Source organism: Taudactylus pleione, unplaced genomic scaffold (assembly GCF_031769625.1).
Source record: "Taudactylus pleione unplaced genomic scaffold, aTauple2 ptg000454l, whole genome shotgun sequence".
Taxonomy (NCBI): domain Eukaryota; kingdom Metazoa; phylum Chordata; class Amphibia; order Anura; family Myobatrachidae; genus Taudactylus; species Taudactylus pleione.
Window position 1 is genome coordinate 13,390,019 of NW_028284856.1, and position 23,407 is coordinate 13,413,425.

General features: G+C 42.8%; 1 protein-coding gene across 1 annotated transcript in view; it reads left to right on the plus strand.

The window, feature by feature from the left end:
• The window catches only part of WRN (WRN RecQ like helicase), a 138,373-nt gene that overhangs the window by 26,003 nt on the left and 88,963 nt on the right, over nucleotides 1-23,407 (plus strand). Inside the window, exons 9-17 of the mRNA XM_088448395.1 lie at nucleotides 4-331; nucleotides 5,978-6,058; nucleotides 7,216-7,360; nucleotides 7,647-7,722; nucleotides 12,440-12,507; nucleotides 14,376-14,484; nucleotides 15,586-15,654; nucleotides 16,482-16,564; nucleotides 16,876-16,982. Of these exons, the coding sequence (XP_088304521.1) occupies nucleotides 4-331; nucleotides 5,978-6,058; nucleotides 7,216-7,360; nucleotides 7,647-7,722; nucleotides 12,440-12,507; nucleotides 14,376-14,484; nucleotides 15,586-15,654; nucleotides 16,482-16,564; nucleotides 16,876-16,982 (1,066 nt within the window). The remainder of the gene's footprint in view (nucleotides 1-3; nucleotides 332-5,977; nucleotides 6,059-7,215; nucleotides 7,361-7,646; nucleotides 7,723-12,439; nucleotides 12,508-14,375; nucleotides 14,485-15,585; nucleotides 15,655-16,481; nucleotides 16,565-16,875; nucleotides 16,983-23,407) is intronic.

The window sequence follows — 23,407 nt, forward strand, 5'->3', positions numbered from 1 at the left end:
CAGAGCTGCCAATATTCTTACAAATGTTTCTGAGAATCTGGAAGATTTAAGAAGCATAGTCTTAGAGGCCTCCAAAGAGCAGAAGAATGAATCAGAACAGATGAGCGATGGTGTGACGAATGGCACTGACCAGGCTGAAGCATGTCTGTCTGATCATGGGGACCACTCAACAAAGAGAAAAGATGACCTGAATAGCAAACCTAATGAAGACAGCCAAACTTTACCGAATGCAAAACGAGATGAAGACTTTTTCATGACCTTGGGGATCAGTGAAGATGAACTTAACATGATCGAGCAAGAAGCCATTGAGGAAAGTAAGATGAATGATGAGGTAAAGTGTTCGCTTTTTTATTTTCTTTTAATTTTTAAACCTGAAACAATCCATTTTATATGGTCAAACTGTTGAGTGTTATGGCGCCAGTGTCTTTTTTTTATTTTGTGCTTCAGCCTATAAAAAGTGGCATGCAAGTTCTGCGCTACTGGTTTTATAGAGTAAAATGGGATGGATGATTTTGTGCATCTGCTGCTTTCCAGTTAAAGTTTGGGGGTATTTCAGTACTCATATAAACCGGAATAGTCTCAGGAAAATTTGGTGTTGCGCGAAGTGCTGAATGAATTTATGTAATTATGCTGGGTGTCATATATAAAATACCTAATACAGTAATAATATAACTAGTAAATGGACCCTTGTCACCTCAGTATGCCCACTGCTGCGCCCCTCCTGTCTGCTGCTCCGCCCTATCCCAACTCCCTCTGTCCACTGCTGTCCCATTCCTCCCCATCTCATTTCTGCCCCACCCTCTCTGTCCCATGCTCTTTCCTGTTCTGCCCCCACCCCTTCCTCTCAGCTCTGTCCCACTTTGCCCCATTCCAAGTGGGTCCTTTTACTCCCCAGGTAAGCTTAGGTCTGTCCTGTTGCTCTAGCAGGGGGAGCCATTGGAGGAGTATGTGGTGTGCACCCTGGCTCTTATAGTGTATGTATGCTGGTGACAGGACAGACCTTAGGAGATTGTTATATAGATTCATGTACAGTCAGGTGCATAAATATTGGGACATTGACAGAATTTTCATATTTTGGCCTCTATTCACCACCACAATGGCTTTGAAATGAAACAAACAAGATGTGCTTTAACTGCAGACCTTCAGATTTAATTTGAGGGTAATTACATCCAAATCAGTGTAAACGGTGTAGGAATTACAACGGTTTCTATATGTGCCTCCCACTTTTTAAGGGGCCTAAAGTAATGGGACAAACTAAACAATCCTAAATCTAACTTTCACTTTTGAATACTTTGTTGCAAATCCTTTGCAGGTAATTACAGCCTGAAGTCTGGAACGCATAGACATCACCAGACGCTGGGTTTCATCCCTGGTGATGCTCTGCCAGGCCTCTACTGCAAATGTCTTCAGTTCCTGCTTGTTCTTGGGGCATTTTCCCTTCAGTTTTGTCTTCATCAAGTGAAATGCATGCTCAATCGGATTCAGGTCAGGGGATTGACTTGGCCATTGCATAACATTCCACTGTTTAGCCTTAAAAAAACTCTTTGGTTGCTTTTGCAGTATGCTTCGGGTCATTGTCCATCTGCACTGTGAAGCGCTGTCCAATGAGTTCTGAAGCATTTGACTGAATATGAGCATATAATATTGCCCAAAACACTTCAGAATTCATTCTGCTGCTTTTGTCAGCAGTCACATCATCAATAAATACAAGGGACCAAGTTCCATTGGCAGCTATACATGCCCACGCCATGACACTACCACCACCATGCTTCACTGATGAGGTGGTATGTTTTGGATCATGAGCAGTTCCTTTCCTTCTCCATACTCTTCTCTTCCCATCACTCTGGTACAAGTTGATCTTTGTCTCATCTGTCCATAGGATGTTGTTCCAGAACTGTAATGACTTTTTTTAGATGTTGTTTGGCAAACTCTAATCTGGTCTTCCTGTTTTTGTGGCTCACCAATGGTTTACATCTTGTGGTGAACCCTCTATATTCACTCTTGTGAAGTCTTCTCTTGATTGTTGACTTTGACACTTCTACACCTACCGCCTCGATTTGGCCAACTGTTGTGAAGGGGTTTCTCTTCACCAGGGAACTAATTCTTCTGTCATCCACCACAGTTGTTTTCCGTGGTCTTCTGGGTCTTTTGGTGTTGCTGAGCTCTCCGGTGCGTTCTTTCTTTTTAAGAATGTTCCAAACAGTTGATTTGGCCACACCTAATGTTTTTGCTATCTCTGATGGGTTTGTTTTGATTTTTCAGCCTAATGTTGGCTTGCTTCACTGATAGTGACAGCTCTTTGGATCTCATATTGAGAGTCGACAGCAACTGATTGCAAATGTCACACCTAGAATCAACTCCAGATCTTTCACCTGCTTAATTGATAATGAAATAACGAGGGAATAGCCCACACCTGTCCATGAAATAGCTTTTGAGTTGATAGTCCCATTACTTTTGGCCCCTTAAAAAGTGGGAGGCACATATAGAAACCGTTGTAATTCCTACACCATTCACCTGATTTGGATGTAATTACCCTCAAATTAAATCTGAAAGTCTGCAGTTAAAGCACATCTTGTTTGTTTCATTTCAAAGCCATTGTGGTGGTGAATAGAAGCCAAAATATGAAAATTCTGTCAATGTCTCAATATTTATGCACCTGACTGTATATGCGTACTGTTTGTCCTAGATCCTCTATATTACAACATATGGACAACTACAGTTTGTATGCTGAATGCAATTTAATATTTGAGTGTTTATAAATAGAATTGCATGTCTCTCCATAACAGATGACCGGAAAGCTCTGATTTAGAGTCCATTTGCACGTGTAAAAAAAATGTAGTTCACGGGCGAAATGTAATACGGTGAGAGTTTAGAAAATGTGAGAGTTTAGCAGTAAAACTCTCACACTAATACAGTGATCGAGTTGTATTTTCAAAACCGGAAACACCTGGATGAGAGATTTTTGAGTCTGAATAACATGCAAGTTTGCCTGTTCTGTGACTTTATTACTTTGGCTGAGTTTAAAAATGTGAGAATTTTCTCTAACATTTTCTAAACTCTCGCCCAATTATATTTGGCCCCACATTTGTTTTTGACATGTACTTACAATCGTATTTTCATTTAAACGTTTTGTGCTTTTGGAGAGGAGTGACAGGATAGTTCATATGTAATTTCAGTACAATGTCAGTCAGTCATGCCCTTTATAGATGCATCAAATATTGGTTTGCACATATTTTTAAAATCTACCTTTCATGTGCATCATTTAGGGCTGATGCAAGTTTTCAGTTGATGATGATGATGACGGCGGCCACACTGGTCATGTTTATACTGTAGGTTTCTAGTTTCACATATCTTACTGTAATGTAAGTGTACTTTGCATTTATGTCTAAATCTGGCCCTCCCCTAAATGTTTGTCCAAGGCTAAATGTGGATATGCATATGTCTAATGCGGCTCCCCCATACAAAAGCACTTAGACAGTGCTGCTGTCAAAGACAGTGCTTTGTTGTCTACAACATTTAGAACTTGGAAGATCTTATTGTTATATACATGTGTAATGCTTATTATTAGGCCCGATTATTTTCCTGTTCAGGCCGTATGTTCAGCTTATGATTAAAAAATGTGGTGAATAGTTTAGCTGCTCTTCTCTAATAAAGCTCAAACAGAGATTTGCTGATGTCCTTTGCCTTCCTTTTATATTTCTACATGCCCAATATCTTCTGTTCATACTTCTATATATGGATTTGGAAGTTTGTTTATATGGTGATATACAATGCTACAACATTTTACATAGCTACAGGAAATAAACTATACAAAATGGGCAGCAGTATTGGAACATTAGGATTGGTATCAAGGCATACAAATCTAGTTTTTTGTTATAAGGTACTGGTTTAAGACATAAGTGATACTGGCATAGGCAAGGGTACATATATTGATTTTAATTAAGTGTAGATTTAGGTTCAGTTGTAGAATGAGAGAATTTCTGAGGTTAGGTGCAGCTGGAAGAAGTTTTGTGGGCTACAGAGAGATTCAACTCTGAGAGGAATAAAAGATTGTTCTAGGGAAATATGGACACATAAGCAATGAACTATAAAGACGCAGTGTGTGCATGAATTTTAATTTGGCTTGCTGTCAATGGAATGGGGCAGTTTTTGTACATATGCTGAAGGAAAACAATTTTCTTACATTATATGAAAACAGATGAAAGAAATCAAACGTAATCCCTGTATACCAAAAAAACAAAAATAGTAAACTCTAAAAACAAATAACTCACTTTATAATTTTTTACACCAGCGTAAATGATTCCTGGCATTTTAGTGCTTTTAAACACTGTGTTCAGCATTCCGAACATCTATTGTTAGAACCACAGCCAGAGCAGCTTTTCCTAAAACATAAGCTTTGTACATGTAAAAATGTAATGTTGGAACCAGGTTGCGTAAGGGTTTCTGGCAGTCAGGATGCCGATAGAGGCATCCCGACAGAATCCAGACAGAATTTTATAAGTATACTAACCCTAACCCTCCCCCTAACCCACCTTTCCTGCAGCCTTCCCCTAACCCTCCCCTCCCGCAAACAAACCCTTTCTTCCTGCAGCCTAACACTAAGCCCCCCACCCCTGCAGTCTTCCCATAACCCTCCACCTAGTCCCTAAACCTAACCCTAATTCTTACTGTCGAGATGCCAGCGGTCAGGATTCTGGAGTTGGGATCCTGACAGCCGGCATCCTGACCGCCTGGATGCCGACTACATCCCGTTTGGAGCGATATGAATCAGTACCCGCCATTTATCCACTACACTGTAAATGAGGCATATAACAAGAAATCTCCAATTCAAGGGCTGGAAACAACAATTATGGGCTTTCAGAGGCCACATTTTTAGACTACATTGCAACCGGATGGGTATGGTGTGACTGCAATGATTTCAAGTGTCATATGCATTTACAAAAGAACTTGTAAAACGTATTTACATAACAAAATAGAAAGTGTTTACTATTATGGTCTCATAAAAGTAGTCTACAGTTCCACTACTGGTACTACTGCTAGCTTCTGTGTGTCCTTTTTGTTTATTACACTATTTTATGTTTTTTTTTTTTTTTTGTGTGTGTGTGTTACTACATATCCCTAAGTAGCAACACTGGTTTTCTAATGCTGTTATTCTATTGCTGGGATATCATAGGGTATCTTCTGATATTTGGCTAATATAAATGTGATGAAAAAATAGATACTGATGAATTATAGCTTTCAAAGGTAAATATTACATTTTGTTGTAATATCACGCGCCGGTTTGATATTTTAGCCTAACCTTGACCCAACACCTAGTGCCTAACCCTAATATTGACATTCTGCAGAATTTCGACATTTCAGTTGTCGACATGTTCCGTGTCAACTTATCACGTTAATACATTAACTGTCAACATTTTGACTGTCGACTTATTGAGTGCACTCCCCCACCTCCGCTGCTTAGCTCTGCCTTTAAAAAAAAAAAAAAAAAGTTGTATGACAGGAGTGAAGATGACCATGCAATGTCTGCAGCTCTCCTGCCAACATGATATATTCACATGTATAAGACTGTATGTTACTGTGCAAATTGCAAGCAAAAACAAGCTGAGCTATGATGGGCAGGAACAAGACGTCAAGGGACCTGTAGAAATGATTTTGTGCGAGGCTTCATGTTAGCAGTCCTAATATTCTTTAAGATTCCGTGGAGGGGGCTATTTATTTAACGGCGTGGTGCACATTACAGCTACTTATGATAATCTAGCATTGTAAATGTTACCTCTATGGGCGCAAGAAAAATCTGCCATGTCGGTGGTTGCTAGGTGTCGGAGAAACTGGACCCCCCTTGAGTATTTTTTATCTCATATTTCATCTTTTCTCACCCTGCCATTTCCTAATCTACAGCAGCCTTGGTGAAATACACCTGTTTCCTACATTTTGTAAAACTTCTTAAACAATACTTATAACATTTTGTATATTACAGGACTTTTATGGCTTTGATGATGAATCTGACCTGTCTTATGTAAATGTACCTGATGAAACATGTGGGGCTCAAATGATCAAGGTGCATTTTTTTTTATTAAAAAAATATATATACAGTATATTTATGATTCTATTTTGCATAGCTTTAATTATTCATATTTGTCTAAAGTTTTAACTGATGAAAAAGAAAATATATGTAAACACAACTAGTGCATTACATTGGTTAAAAAAAAAAGCAGCAAAACAATAATATTCTACAATGTTTCTTCATAGTTACTTTAACTGAATAAGGAACACCCAAGAATATATTGAGTTGGCTAGCTCAGAGATGCCAATAATGTGTGAGTGCATGGGATGCTCACTATAATTAAGATATCCCTCCCGCTGCCTTTTAATTTCATGCATTTTACTAACATTTTTCAGGATAGTATAATGCATGTCTGAAAATACAAGTCATTGACTCCAAACCCGTTTGTTATGTTATGATGCGTTGTATTTTTATGTATTGTTCTTTGCACTTACTGCAAGTTAAATGCTTTGGAGAAGCCTGTAGTGATCCCAAACTGATAGCAAGAAACACACAAAAGAACCTTTTTATTAACAGGAAAAACATTTATAAATATTTATAGCTGTCCATATGCAGTAGAAAGGTGAATACAAAAGCAATATACAGGTTTACCACACTGTAATTGACACGTGTTTATGTATTGTATGCTCTCTTTTCAGACATCAGGTCCTCTGTAAGTTAAGTAACTGTATTTCATGTAAAAGAGTGAGGTTTATTTTTCATTATGGTCTCCTTGATAATTCAAGTACAGTAGTATAACAAAGGTTTTTTTCCTTCTACATGCAGGAATGTTTCTTTTGAAAAATAAAACCTATTTCTTCACTTGTTTTAAGAATGCTTTGCAGAAGCAAATTGTTTCATTGCGGTGACTAAATGGTTCTCGTAGCTCACCAAAATTTGTGTGTTCAATAAATTGGGTTTTATTTCAGACTCGTTTTGTATGCTTAGTATTGTAGTTTCTTTTTGTAAAATGAATAAACTCCATTCATTTCCATATATTTTCCTCTATTACTTTCTATTTTATAATCACTTTTACACATCACATTCGCTAGTCTTAGACCACTTCACATTTTTATGCATCATTAATGTCCACACTTTTAGGCCTACTTAAATAAGTACAACATTTTGTGTAGTCATAGAAACTCACATGTATCGGTTACTAATTATTGCAGGCTGTGAATGAACTAGACAACAGCCCAGAGCGTGACTTTGGAGCAAAACCTCTACAAATGGTCCCAACTGATTGTAAACATTTGTCTAATGCTATAGATGAGGATGAAGATGAAGGTATAGAAGAAGAGGAAGATGATGATTGGGGTAAGAACAGAAGTGGTAGTTTGCTTGCATACAGATTTTAAAAATCTAAAACATTTTGTAAATGTTAAAATAGTTTTTTCATGGTGCTAAAGGAATTAAAGGATTGGGTTTTAAACGCTTATATTTAATGGGTTTGTAGTTAAATATGCCTCTAACTTGGTGACAAAACATAATTGAAATGCTTACCTGGATGATTCAGCTTTGCATAGTGGAAATTATAATTTGATATTCTATAAGGAAGCATTTTTATTCTTATTATTTCTTTTGTTTATTTGTCATTGAATAGATCCATTAGTACCTGAACCAAGCGAAGAACAAATAGCTTGCTTGAAGACCTATTTTGGACATTCACGTTTTAAGCCGTAAGTATGTTTAAGGAGTGCTGTACTTAAGGACCTGATCCTAAATAAATTGTTACTAATTAGTGTTCTGCAAATTTCAGAATTTGAAATCTGCTTTTTCATGGGTTTCTAGAGATGGCCATGGTTGATGGGTCATTAGGACCCTGAGAATCCATTTCTGAATCATGTATGGAATAAAATTAAGAAACGCATCACATGGTCAAGGCCTCATATTTTGTTCAGTCATCCTCTCCACCTAATTGGCTGTTGAAAATTAAATTTTTATTGAATTTCAGATAATAAACAGTTACAGAAAATAAAAAGGGTTACGGTGCTGGGTGTGGGATACAATCAGGAGGGAGGAACACATCATATTGTATCTAGTAATGCAATGTGACACCCTTCACAAATACAGGTAAATGTGAAGTAATAATGAACCTTCTATACACCTGGTAGTTGAGGGTTAAGAAAGAGCATCAGGGATAGATATAACTGACAGAAAGTTAAGACTGTATATCACAGCAGCAGAGGTAGCACAAGTCACATACAATGCATATAAATATACTTGCACTGGGCACTGAATCAACTACTCAAGCCTTAATAGGCTGGTAGGATTGAGCGCTGTATAACCTGGCCCCGGAGAGAGGCATACAGGGAGACTGGACCCGAATCTCCTGAGACCTGTAGCTTCAGCAAAGCCCTGAGTAATGGCTGCTGAGAGTCTCCTATAGGGAGGAGGGTGAGGAGGAGCATCTCGGAGGTGGGAAACCTCTTATGAGGGATGCGCTCTGGGCTGGGGGAGGGGCTGCCGGGGGAGAGCTTACATCCCATCTGCTATATCAACCGCCGGGTGCCGCTGGCCTTACAATGATCTTCGACGCCAGATTTAAACTGCCCCGGTGGTCCAGTGGGGGTGCGGATGACCCAGACTCCCCCACCACAGCGTCCTCTTCTGGTCTCCACATCCGGAGTTAAGGACTGCATAAACAAGCGATGAATCGCCTTACCTGTCTTCCCCGTTTGTCCGGCTGCAGCCCTGGGTCCTCCATTGGAGCGGCTAGCTGAGCCCTGCTGGTGCCCGCTGTACTCAACGGACCGTTCATTGGTGTTGCGGCACCAGAGGGGTTAGTTGGTGCCCATTAAGACGCCCAGCGCTGTTTGCTCAGAAATAGAAATAAAAAAACCCCTTAGAAATAATAAACATTAAAGCTTGGGGCTGCTTAATGCAGTCCCCTTGTCTAAAGGTGCGACCTGCCCTGTTTGCACAAAATGAGAAACTGTCTGCCTTTTGGCTGGGGGCGGGGTATATGTGGAGGAGGACCGGTGCATCCTGGCAGCTAAAGCTTTTGACTGTTTGGTGCCCGGTTAGCTCCAACCACACACACCATGGTATCCCTGTGGATCCCTATGGACCCTGAAGAAGAGAAAAAAAAATACTACGAGCAGATATAATCCGGCTAAATAAACTGGTAGGGTAATAAACAAATAGCGAAAAAAGTCATTGTCTGTATCAACATTATGGTGATTAGGGAAGAAATTATTCAGCACCTAGACAATAAACTTAGACTCCAACGGGTTAAGTGTTTACCGGGACCTTCTGTAACCTAAATATGCCAAGTGTACCACTTAATTATGAAGAAGGAAGCAGATGTACAGTAGGATAAGGACAATCCAATGTCTCCATTTTAAAGTGGTGATGAATTTTAGAGATTATCATGTTAATAACATGGGATAAGGGCTGTTACCAGCATTGAGCTATTGCTGTCTGGTGGCCATAAGTATATTTCCCAAAACATGTATGCTCTTTAGGGATGTTAGGGAGATATAAATGTAGCAGTGCCATGTCTGGTTGCAGAGTGCAAACAACTTGCCACACGTCAACAGGCCATATACTGAAAGGAGAGCGAAGGAACATATCTTCGATGTGGACTAGGACTTAAAAATGTGGATGAGAGTTCCATCTTAGGCGGGTATCCAATTAGCGCCGAAAAATTTTTGGCCGTAAAAAACGGGGGATTTTTTTTTTTATGATGTTTGGGTATTTTTCACCGTTTTTTTTTTTTTTTTTTTTGTAAAGTGCTATCCAATTAAACCCAGTTTATGAATTTTTTTGTTTTTATCAGGAAAGTACATAGGATCCACGAAAAGTCGCGGACCTATGTATTTTCTCTGCCGCGATCGGGAGAAAAACACCTTCTCAACGGGGATATGTTTTCTCCTCCTTGAGGCAGGCGAAACAAAATCCCTGATAAGTGCCGGCTTCAGGACTATTTGGATAGCCCCGTTAGAATTGGTAACAATATTGAAATCTCCCATAATCATTATAGATACTTTAACAGCCTTTTGAACATTTCTATACAATTTCTTAAAAAATACCAATTGTCTAGAGTTTGGTGAATAGGTAGAAACCAGGATGACCTCTCGCTCATTCAGTTTTCCTACCAAAATATCTTTCTAGACTTTCTGAGACTTGTATTCTTATAACCTGAATATATTTTTCTGCTTCTTTTGTTTCTACTGGTTTTGAATTGTACTGAAAATATCTGATGATTCGGTGGTTGTTGGAAAGCTTTGAGCAGAACTCTGTCTGATAGCACCCACTTTTACAGAGATCTAGTAAGCAGTATTAATTGGTAGCACTAGCTAGATGCCTGTCAATCTGTCTGTCTAGGATTACTATTTTAAGGCCCCCATACACGGTGAGATTCAAAGTTGGTAAGATCAGTTGTACGATTTCCCTTGAAATTCTTCATAAGATGTGGTCAAATGGTGTACGATTGATCAGTAAGATCATAGGATAAGATGTATAGAAGTGTATCACATCGTACACGATCAGTTGAGATCTCTCTGCAAAACCATTTGATCTGCGATCCAACTATACAACTCAAAATACAACTATTTTCAAATGATTGGTCTGTCCAACCTGTAGAAACTGACAAAATCTTGTTAAAAATCGTTCCGCGTACGGCCACCTCTACACAATTGCTGAAGTATTATCATTCCCTGTGTTTACTGAAGGACATATAATAGAACAGTGAAGCAATATCAATATGTTTTTGTTGTACCTTTCATTGTTGTCTTCTTTGCTTAGCTCAACTTGGCTCAGAAAGAAAGCAGGATTCTTCACACATTTAAAAAAAACAAAAAAAAAAAAAACACCCTTGTATTAGCCAGTCTGGGTTGGTTGACTATTTTGGTGTAAGTTTCAGCTTGGATTGTCACCCTTTTTCACTATAACTGGCATCCCAGAGTTTCCCCTCCAAATATGTCCACACTTTCACTAGACACCAGCAGACGTCCTGATAAAATGCTGACTCTTCCAGGTTCTCTGGTAATTATTATGATTATTAATTTTAATATTTGTAGAATTCTTTATGTGTTGACATATTATGTACCGCTGTACATTAAGGGAATCATAATACAAACAGCAAACATTCTACATACAATGATGTAAAACAGAAGGTAGAGTTGGCCTTACCCAAATAAGCTTACAATCTCATACCCCTTTTACACCGACTGAAATATACCGGGTTGATGCACGTGAACGCGCATAATCCCAGGAATTTCGTCGATGTGAACGGATCAACCCGGGTCCAGTGACCCGGGGATCCGACCCTGCTCCATTGCAGGGTTGAGCGCGGGTTATTCCCATGTCAACCTCCAATGTAAACGGCCCGGCTCACGATGACCCGGGTCGCTCCGCATGCCGCCTGATTGGCCGGCTTCAGTGGCGCTAGGAGATGACATCTACAAGCGGCCACTGCAAGCAGCGCCTGGCCGAGCGGCACGAAGCAGCGCACCCCACCCCCTCTCCCTGCCTCCGGAACGCTGCAGGATAAGGTAAGTAGGTCGCGGAGGGGGGAGAGAGGGGAAAAGCGCTGCTCACCGTTGCCGGGCAGCCGGGTCAGTTCTGACAAGGGCCAGATGTGAACGGTGCCGACTCGGGCATATCCCGGATCGGCGCCGCAGAGTAAAAGGGGTTTGCCCCGGGTCTGATCCAGGTTGGAAACGTGTTCCAAATCCCGGGTCAGACCCGGGGATTTTGGTGTAAAAGGGGTATAAGAAGCGTGGAAACAAGTGGTTGGTAAAGCAGTGCCATAGTAATTTTAGCTGGTCTTATGGAAAGTGCATGGCTGCTGTAAGGCAGAAGTATTATTAGCCACCTACATTAAAACAGCTATTAGTGACTGGTGTTTTTGTGCGGCCACAGGTAGAATGAACAGTTGCAGCTCTAGGGCTGTACCATGTGGTGATGGCTGCTGACATGTTGGCCCCTGACAGGGTGGGCAGAGCACAACAGGCAGAAATTGCCCCTCCCCTGACTGATTTCAGCTGTGTACTGAATCCCAGGCAACACAATAAAAGAAAATAATGCTGTATATTCAAAATAAACTCTCCAATAGGGAGGGAGATATATATGGATGGATGGATAGATCTATGAGATATAGAGATAGATATAGTAAAAGGTTCTTTGGAGCACGTGTGAGAGCAGACTCTAATAATATAACATTTGGTAGTTTTAGAGAAGTTATTTACTTTATATTAATGAATATCCCTCAAATAAGATTCATCAATACCCTTTCATATCCGCACTGAATGTTCAAATTGGCCAATACATTTTTCAATACAAGGAACTCCAGGGGTAGTTGGTAATCTATATGGCACAATAAATTATTCACATCTTAGTTAGAATGATATTTCAATGGTACACAGTTCCTGTTTTTTCCCTTCTTCTCAGGGTTCAGTGGAAAGTTATCCATTCTGTTTTAAAAGAAAGAAGAGACAATTTAGTTGTCATGGCAACAGGTAAGCAGTGTTGGTGTCTTATACTCAAAAATGATATCACCTAATATAAATCATTATGCTTGGTTCTGCAATTATTTGTAGCTCCTGAAATAGTACTTCTGGCTGTAATTTCCTTCTGAAACCTCAAAATACAATGCTGCTATATTTTGAGATTTATGTGACAAATAACGGACCTTCCTTTACAACAATTGCTTCCATGGTTACATATTTGTGCCCTTGTGGCAGCTACTGTATGTCTTCTGAGGTTTCAATAATTCATTTTAGGGAGAAGTCTTATTTCAAACAATATTACTAAACTATTGCCAATTTTATTATGGTCTCCCAACATAATAATTTGCTCAAATTGGAAATGGTTCTCGTAAGCATTTTGTTTTGGGTGACTGGATATTCAGAGATGAAAGCCTTGCAAACTTCAGCTTTTAAGTTCTCTACTGTTGAGCATTTCATGGTATTGTCTACACAAACTAATCCTTAAAGATACCTTAAATATGGTACAATTGCCTCTAGCATTAGCGTGTTCAACTTAAATTAACATTGAACCAATGTGAACCCCCTCCGTCAATTTAATGCAGTGCTCCCAGAGCATCCTACCATGTAATGTATGGGATGTTTTTTTTTTTTTTGTGAAATGAAATACTGCCTTTCTTTTTTATTTTTTTTTAAAATATTATTCTCTTTTATTTATAAAGCACCACAAAATGTATGCAGCACTGTATAGAATAAACTTACAAAAATGTCACATTAAACAGGGTACTATATTTGAAATGCTAAACACAAAGGAATGCCATAGTACTAAACATTAATATCACGCCAGATTGCGAAGGACAGTTAGTTGGCGCATGGGTAGGGCAACTCCCTAAAGATGGCAGGAGTCATGGGTGTGAATAATTCCGTACTTTGTGATCTTGTGCCCAATGTATGGGCGTTCAGATAGAATCTGAGTTGCTAAAAGGTGGAAGAGGGGTGGAGACAAGGGAGCAGGGCACAGGTGAAATGGAGTCTTGGAGACGAGTGTCGGTCAGAGGAGGAGTGGAAAGTACAAGGGAGTGTGGACAGAAATGAGGTCAGAGATGTAGTGAGCGGGTGGGTGGTTTAGGACTTTGTGGGTGCAAGGAGTCTGCACTTGGTGAGATAAGGGAGCGAGTGAAGCATGTTGCAGAGAGGAGGCAGATCCCAGATGGCAGGAGAGGAAATAAGACTAGCAGCAATGTTAAGAATAGATTGAAGTGGGGAAAGTCAAAAGAGAGGGAGACCAGAGAGGAGGAGATTATAGTAGTCTAAGATAGAAATTATGAGAGCATGAATGAGAGCTTTGGTGGCATCTGGGGTAAGGAAGGGCCATGTTTTGATGATGGAAGAGGCAGGATTGAGAGATGACCTTACTGTGGTGAGTGAAGAAGGTGAATCTAAATAAAACTAAAATATTTAAACATTTTCTTTTGACACATTTCAGTAAATCGGTTGTAATCACTTCCTAGATGGGTGTTAGATTCATGTAGTTTTCCTAGTTTGCCTGGGAAAACAGTCTACCTTGCACATCAGTACCGTGACTGACTGTACTGATGTGCAATACTGGACATTATACTGGAATTTTAATTAGGGTTACTCCATACATAACACAGATTTCCAGTTAACTTTTATTTGTTTACATGCATTTAAACTAGGGATGTGCAGGCTCGGTTCTACTCGGTTCCGTTCGTTTTTTTTTTCCCGAATCTTATTGGGTTTCAGCTGTCACGAGTTTTGGATAGCCAATAAGATTCGGTAAAAAAAAACGAACGGAACCGAGTAGAACCGAGCCTGCACATCCCTAATTTAAACAGCCCTAAAGTGGACCAGTTATATCTGTTTTATATTATTCATTTTAGGCTACGGAAAGAGTTTATGTTACCAGTTTGCACCAGTTTACACATCTGGTATTGGTATTGTGATCTCTCCTCTAATTTCACTCATGGAAGACCAAGTTTTACAGCTTGAGTAAGTATAATGGTATAGTGATGTTTTTCATGCATTATTGTTTTATAGTGTACATGGGGATTTGGTTTAATGTAATTCTGGATTATTATGACCTAAAACTCTGATGCACGATGTCCATTGATGTGTTCAGCTATATCTCATTTTCACTACACATTTGATTTCTAATAATTCCCATAGTCTTGATATGGATTTCAGCTGCATGAAGTATTACTATGAATAAAGCTGCTTTTTTTTGCCAGAGAGTATATTAGACTAATATAGGGCACGCGATACTTTTGTGTTAAGATTCTTTGGGCTCTATCCAATTAGGTGCTAATTATTCGCATCCACGAATAAGAGCGGCTGTATGCCGCGCTTACGGGACCTTCGTATTTGCAAATTTTTTGTTCGCAGTCCCCTTCTGCTGCGTACAAAACTGCGAGCCCGGGGTGAGATTTAGCCCGTTGTATTGTGTTCGTCTTTATGTGTAAAAATAAATAATTAAAAAATCTCTGAATTAAGCTTCAAATATAGTCATTTTCCTTGATAGGAAAAGTCACAAGCTTATGTGTTTTGATATCGTATTTTTAATACCTTCAATTTTAGATATTAAAGGATTTGGTTATCCCCATATATTCCCAGAGCACTGTTTACATAAAATTGCAGTACGGAGTCTACATTCCTAGGCCACCTACACTGCTTAATTTAGCAGAGTCCTCGTTCTTCTATTTACTTAAAACCACTGTGGTCCAGCATTCTTAATCATATTTGAGGATCAGAGTATGCGATAGAAGGCTACACATGACAGACAGTTCTTAAATTGATATAACCAGAGCTAATACAATAGAGAGCTTGTTGCAGTTTCTAGCGATGCCACGTCTGGCATTCAGAGATTCTAGGGGCTAACTAGGAGAAGACTCCAGTTGTAAATACAAAGGGTAGACTAATTTGAACACTTGCTTGAGGGTATTGTATTGTGCTTTATAAAGGTTGTAATTTACATTTTATGATATTGTTCAGATCTACAGATAACTGTTATCTTCTATGATCTATACTACACACTATCAGCTGAGTGCATTTATTGTTACATTGTTTGTTTGATTTTTTTTTCTTACTTTCCAGAATGTCTAACATTCCTTCATGTTTTCTTGGATCTGCACAGTCTAAAAATGTTCTTCAAGATGTGAGAGCGTGAGTCATTAGTTTATTAAATACTTTTGAATCGTAAACTTTGTGTGAACAGATGATTTTTCTTGGGTTTCTGATCAATTTGATTCTAAAATGTTTAATTATAAATTATAATGAAGACAGTGCTGCAATGTTTTTAGAAGTCAAATATATTGTTTTTGTTGCCAATCTTGTATTTAAATGTATTATTTACTCCTGTGATCAGGGGATTGATATATCAAGCAATTATATATATATTTTTTATAATGCAATTTATTTTATTCTCTCTCTCTCTCTCTCTCTCTCTCTCTATATATCTATATATCTATATATATATATATCTATATATATATATATATATATATATATATATGTATATAAATATAATTTATTTTTATTTTCCATTAAAGTAAACTATAGTATGTAAATAATGTGTGGGGAAACTAAGATGACTGCTGGTCTAGAAAAAGGGGCGGAGTCAGGACCGGCTGCCGAGCAGGAAAGTATTCAACTTCCCTGCTCTTATCGTCTGACAGTACAGGTTATGCCATCCTGAGATGGTGAATCTGTACACCGCAGAGGAACTGAAATGAGCTTTCAGTCTTGTTATGAATTGCACTCTCCATACAAAAGTTTGGTGATATGATTCATCCATGGAGCGGGGGGGTCCCGCTGGAGAAGTCAGGAACTTCTCTATGGAAACCCGCTCTGTGAATAGCAGTAAGCAGAGAAAAGCCCTGTGTACTGCAAAACAGGGCTTTTCTCTGATTTATGAATAGACCCTATTATGCCCAATGTAAATGAAAAAATATTTCCGAGTTTTTGTCAATCTTCTGTTTTTGATTTCACAGAGGGAAGTTTAAAGTAATTTACATGACTCCTGAATTCTGTTCGGGTGGAATCTCTTTGCTTCAGGATCTAGACAACAGATGTGGTAAGTTACTCTGCCTTCCAGTTAATTTATAGTAGGGGCACATACAGTAGGTGTAAGTGAACTATACTAAACCTTTACATTATCATTTTTTTCCTGCACCTTTCCTTGTCAGGTGCCTTCCTCATCTTTTAACCACACCCACGTGGCATTGGCCTATCCTATGTAGCGTAAACATCCTATTTTGGATTGTTTAAAATTAAATTGTTTTGTGAGTAGAATAAGTAACACTGATTTAATAGAAAAAATGTACATACATCCAAGTCCATTAATATCCTTTTGTTTAGAATATATTCATTCTGTCTACTTTGTAGGTTTAACGCTGATTGCAATTGATGAAGCACATTGCATCTCTGAATGGGGTCATGACTTCAGAAGTGCCTACCAGAATCTGGGATTTCTCAGAACTGCTCTGCCATCGGTAAGACTTTCAGAACATGTCATATTTATCACACTTTGGGGGGAATTCAATTAGGTGAGAGTTTGCAAAAGGCGAAAAACTCGCACACTTCGCCTTCATGCGCGCACCCGAGACACGCACAATTCAATTAGAAATGTGAATTCGCACTACTCACAGTGAGTGTGCGAATTTTGTCAAAAAAGTGTCCAGGGAAAATACTATAAAAAAGTGAGGAGACCTTCCTGGATCCCAAAGAAGTAAAACTTTGTTAGCAGAATCATGTAGAAGACTGTTAGTGGCCCTAAGGAAAGTACTGTATGCTTTTAAATGGTGTCAAATGGCTGATTTGTGCATTTAAAAAAAAAAAAAGTAAAATAAATGTAAAAAGATGTAGAATTTCCTAGAAAAAAAGATGCTTTTGGGATAATTTGAGGCATCTTTAAAAAATGTTAAACAAATGATAAGGCAATTATTTTTCTCTGAAATAGATACTTTCATTAAATTTGCGGTGCATTGTTTAGCTAAAAAAGCATATTTTCGGGGTAATTTAAGGCCATTTTTTTCACCCCAAAATGACATGTAATTATTGGCCCAATTAAGCTAATTGAAAAGATTCAAATGCCTAATTAGTCATTAGAGAGGGTGTCCAAGGGGTTCTGAAGCAAGTCCCAACATTTTTACCTTAAAATACAGATTTTCCCTACCTTTCACCTGCTCAAGGGGGTGCGAACAAAAACAGGCGAATTTACTCTGAAAAAGAAATGCGAGCTTGGAATTGAATTGCAAATGTAATTCGCAAGGCAAATTTGCAGTGATTTTGCCTTGTGGGACCAAACTTGCACCTAACTGAATTCCCCCCTTTATGGCAGATATTCAATCTCCCCAGACATTTGCTCAAACTGCCTCTTCACCTTAACTAGTTGCCTCTTTTTATTCAGTATATGTGCCTTAGCAACCAGATGTACAGTATTATCACCATTCTGTGTGTTTACTGAGCAAAATAAATACAGGCTTTTTTCTACTTCAGGGTCCATAGGGTATCCACAGGATACCTTGGGGTATAGGTGTGACGTCAGTCATCGGGCACCATAGAGTTAAGCTTTCAGCCTCCAAGGATGCACTAGGGTCCCCCTCCTATACCCCGCCCCCGAGCCAAGGCATCTCAGTTTAGTTCGGTGCACGGCCGGAGTCGGAGGCACCTGTTAGAGGGGGTCCATGAAGAGCCCCTGAAGTTTTCGTTTTGCAGCTGTGGCTGCACATCTGGAAGTACAGCATGGACAGTCAGTTTTGACGTCCATGCTGTCTTCCCTACACCCCCGCCGGTACCAGAACGCCGGTACCGATCCGGGGATTCTGGTAAGCATCTTGGGTCACAGCTAGCGGTGACCCCAGATGTTTAGGACCATGGCCGGATTCAAGGGGGGCAGCAAGGTAAGCAGCGGGGTCCCGCGGTGGGTCGCCGCTGATACATGGTCCAGAAGTCCCCAGGCAGGGGGCTCCCTGGGGACTGGCTGCAGCGTGGAGCCAGGTACTAACCTGCGCTTCCACTAACCCCCTCGGACTGCAGGACCGCGGCAGAGCGGTAGCGCTGCGGCGTCCCAGGGGTTAAATGCATGCCAGGGGAGCGCGCTTTCCCTGTCTCACAGCCGGCGCCTCCCCCGCTGCACACAGCCCTCTCTGCAACACGCCGACTGGCCCTGTGGCAGCACTCCTCCCCCAGGCCAGCCTCCTCTCTGCTCCTCGGCGGCCATCTTCAAGAACGCATGGTGAACGCTGCTGGAAGTCTGGACGGAGGCATCGTGGTCTGGGTCCCCCCGCATACCTCTCCTCCGCTGTGGTCAGGTCTGTGTATGCAGCGCTGTGTCCTACCAGACTCTGTGTCTGTGTAGTTGATTTATCAGCGCTGTTAGTGCAGGAATTGAGTTTCTTTGCATTGTTTGTGACTGTGCTAGCGCTGCTGCCTGTACTTTCCATTTCTGACTGTCAGCCTTATTACTGTCCCTGTTCTTTCTGCTAAAGCCCTTGCGGTGCGGTGCTGCAGGGTGGTCTCTCGCCTTTTTAAAAAATTGGTGAGAGGGGTCACATACTTTCTACCATCATGTCTGAAAGTGACTTTCCTCTCCGGCTGCAGTGTACTACGTGTAAAGTACCTTTAGCGGAGGGCCTCTGCCGGCAGTGTTTGTCGTTGGCGCGGCCTATTACGGTTACAGCACCGGTACAGGAGCCGCCCTGGGCTTGTTTCGCTCAGGCGCTTACAACCTTAGTGGGCCAGTTAGCTCCGCAGCCCGTGTTTACGCAGATGGGTTTGTCCCAGCAATCGGTGGTGTCGTCACCCATGCAGGGTTTCCCAAGACAATTGGTGGTACCCCACAGTCTCCCTATTTCCCCTCTCCCAGTTTCTCAGGAGCCGGCGTGGGTTAACTCCCTGACGAGTTCTGTACAGCACTTGTCGGATGTGTTGCAAGGAGAGTCTGTGATGCGGCCACATAAACGGCCGGTGGCGTCTCTGTCTGCTCCTTATGAGGACGAAGGGACGTCTGATGATGGGGAGATTCTGGATCCTTACAATCAGGAACCTCTCCGTACTAAGGAAGCGGACGCTAGGTCCAAGGTGTATGTTCCTGGACTTATTCGGGCAGTCCGCACAGCCTTGGTGATTGAGGACGAAGTTCCCTCAGCGGCTAAATCCAAGTATGCCTTTTTTAAGGATGTGAAGGGTGACGCCACAGTCTTTCCTCTTTCGGGTCAGTTGGTGGACCATTTAGAGGAGGCGTGGAAACAGCCTGGCAAGCGATACCAGCCGCAGAGGCGTCTGGCGGTGGCTTATCCGTTCGCGGATAATTATTTTGCTAAGTGGGAATCCCCTCCACAGGTGGATTCTCATGTGACACGTCTTGTCCGTAGTGCCACATTACCAATGCCATCCATGTCCTCCCTTAAGGATGCTACGGACCGCAAGGTGGAGATCTGCCTGAAGTCCGCTTATTCAATTGCGGGGGGGCAGCGCGGCCGGCTATGGCCATTTGCTGGGTTGCCAGAGCTATGGAGCGCTGGGCGGATACGTTGGAGGCGTCCTTCGATTCCGGCTGAGCAGGCGGAGTTGATTGGTAATCTCCTTGATTCGGCCACTTATATCAACGAGGCGGCCTTAGACATTAGTACCCTGGTGTCTCGAATTTCTTCGGCAGCGGTGGCTGCTCGTCGCACCTTGTGGTTGCGATCCTGGAAGGCGGACGCTGATTCCAAAAAGGGTTTGGAGGTGTATCCTTTAACGGAGAAGTTCTCTTCGGTCCAGATCTGGACAAGATTGTAGCCACACTGGCGGCAGCTAAATCGGCATGTCTCCCGTCGGCTGCTGTCCCTTCTGGTTCAGGGCCATCGTCCTTTCGGTCTTATAGGGCCCAGGGCAGGCCCAAACCACAGTCCTTTCCCCGACAGGCTGGCCCCAAGAAATCGGCCAAGCCCCGGAAGCAGACCTGGAGTACCAGACGTCCGGCCCCTAAGATAGATGACAAGCCTGCGGCCTGACGGTCCGGGCCTCCCTTTGGGGGATCCCAAGGTGGGAGGCCGCCTGCTGCAGTTCGCCCGGTGTTGGTCGGTCACCACGAGAGACACTTGGGTTCTCGAGGTGGTCTCCCACGGGTATGCCCTCTCCTTCCGGCACAGACCCCCGGCTCGATTTTTCACCACGGGTCTACCATCAGACCGGAACAAGGCCACGGAGCTGCGGAAGGTCTTGCACACTATGCTCCAGGCTGGAGTTATAGTGCCTGTTCCATTCTCCCAGAGGGGCCAGGGTTTCTATTCCAATCTCTTTTTGGTGCAGAAACCCAATGGGTCGTATCGTCCGATTCTCAACCTCAAAGCTCTCGACAAGTCTTTGCGGGTGCCGAAGTTTCGGATGGAGACCCTAAGGTCCATCATTCTGGCGCTGGAACCTGGGGACTACATGGTGTCATTGGACATACAGGACGCTTACCTGCATGTCCCTATTCTTTTGCGCCATCAACAGTTCCTCAGATTTGCAATCCGCAGCGACCACTTTCAGTTTTGGACGTAACCTTTTGGCCTGGCGACAGCACCGCGTGTGTTCACCAAGGTGATGGTGGTTATGGCGGCTTCTCTGCGGCTGCAGGGAGTCCGCATGTTGCCGTACTTGGACGACCTTCTCTTAGTGGCAGTATCGCCGGAGCTCCTTCTGCGTCACCTGGACCTGACCATTGCCCTACTGCACAGGCATGGCTGGTTGATAAACTGGCAGAAGTCCACTCTAATCCCGTCTCAGCGGATTCTGCACCTCGGAGCCTTATTGGACTCGGGACAGCAAAGGATCTTTGTTACAGTTGAGGGTGCGCAGTTGTCTGCACAGCCGCCGGGTGTCTCTACACTCGGCAATGAGGTTACTGGGCTCCATGGTGTCGGTGTTCGACATGGTGGAATATGCCCAGTTCCACTCCAGACCTCTGCAGCACCTAATCCTGTCCAAATGGAACGGACTGCCTCGGTCTTTAAAATCCCAGACGATAGTGTTCACCCCGGAGGTTCGCCTGTCCCTTGCCTGGTGGTTGCAGACGACCCATCTCAACAAGGGTCGTCCGTTCTGGGTACCGAATTGGGTCCTGTTGACAACGGACGCCAGTCTTCGGGGCTGGGGAGCAGTTTCGGGTCCACACTTGTTCCAGGGCAGGTGGACTCCGACAGAAGCAGAGCTTCCAATAAATATCTTGGATCTCCGAGCGGTCTTCAATGCTCTCCAGCAGGCACATCGGGTTCTCCAAGGTCGCCCAGTGCAGGTCCAGTCGGACAACGCTACCACCGTGGCCTACATAAACCGGCAAGGAGGAACCCGAAGTCGGGCAGCTCTCGTAGAGGTGTCTCGGATCCTGGTATGGGCGGAGCGCAATCTTCCGGCCATATCAGCTGTCTTCATCCCGGGAGTGCTAAATTGGGAGGCGGACTTTCTCAGTCGCCAGGACGTTCATCCGGGGGAATGGTCCCTGCACCCGGACGTTTTTCAACTGCTGGTGGACAAGTGGGGTCTTCCAGAGATCGACCTCATGGTGTCCCGGCACAACAACAAGTTGCCGGTGTACGGGTCTCGCACAAGAGACGAAAAGGCGTCTCTGGTGGATGCTCTGTCCGTCCGGTGGACGTTCCGGTTCGCTTACATGTTTCCTCCGGTTTCCCTTCTTCCACGGGTAATCCGGAAATTCAAACAGGAAGGAGGGACACTCCTGTTGATAGCTCCCGCGTGGCCCAGACGGCACTGGTTCTCAGACCTTCAGGGTCTGTCCGTGGACAGTCCTCTGCGGTTGCCGATACGACCGGACCTTCTGTCGCAGGGTCCTTGTCTTCACCCGGACCTGACTCGGCTGTCTTTGACGGCGTGGCTGCTGAGACAGCCATGTTAAGGTCCAGGGGGTTTTCCAGCTCTGTAGTGCGTACCATGTTAAGAGCTCTGAAACCATCTTCTGCAAGGATATACCATCGCGTATGGCATACGTTTTTCCAGTGGTGTCGACTGAGAGGTTATGCACCGCGGGAGTTTCGTCTGTCTCGGATACTCGTCTTCCTACAAACGGGATTAGACCATGGGCTCCGCCTTGCTTCTTTGAAGGTACAGGTTTCGGCCCTGTCTGTCTGGTTCCATCGTAGGATTGCTACAATCCCTGATGTGTGCACCTTTATGCAGGGCGTTCTGCGAGTTCAGCCGCCTTTTGTTCCACCTGTTGCGCCTTTGGAGTTGACTGTGGTCCTGAGGGCTCTCCAGGGACCACCGTTTGAACCACTGGGCTCAGTGGATCTTAAATGGCTAACAGCTAAGACTGTTTTCCTTCTGGCCATAGCTTCGGCCAGACGTGTTTCTGGTTTAGGGACTCTTTCTTGTAGACCCCCTTTCTTGATTTTTCATGGGAACAGGGCAGTGTTACGCACTCGTCCTGAATTTCTTCCCAAAGTTGTTTCCCAGTTTTATGTTAACGAGGAAATAGTTGTTCCGGCTTTTAACTCACCTGGCCTTTCAGTGGGTGAGGCCACTTTGGATGCTGTGCGGATCTTGAGGACTTATGTTGACCGCACTTCTTCGTTTAGGAAGTCGGACGCCTTGTTTGTCCTCTATGGCTTCCGTAAAAAGGGTTGGCCTGCTTCAAAGCAAACTTTGGCAGCCTGGATCCGTATGGCTATTTCTGAAGCTTATCTTCATGAAGGCCTGCCGGTTCCTCCTTCTGTGAAGGCTCATTCCACTAGGTCTGTGGGTCCTTCGTGGGCAGCTCGACGTGGTGCCTCTGCAGTCCAGATCTGCAAGGCTGCTACGTGGTCCTCTGTTCATACCTTCGTGAGGTATTACAGGTTTGACACCTTTTGCCTCTCAGGATGCTTCCTTCGGGCGGCGGATTCTCCTTTCAGCACAGGAGCGTCCCCATCCTTAAAGGATACTGCTTTGGGAC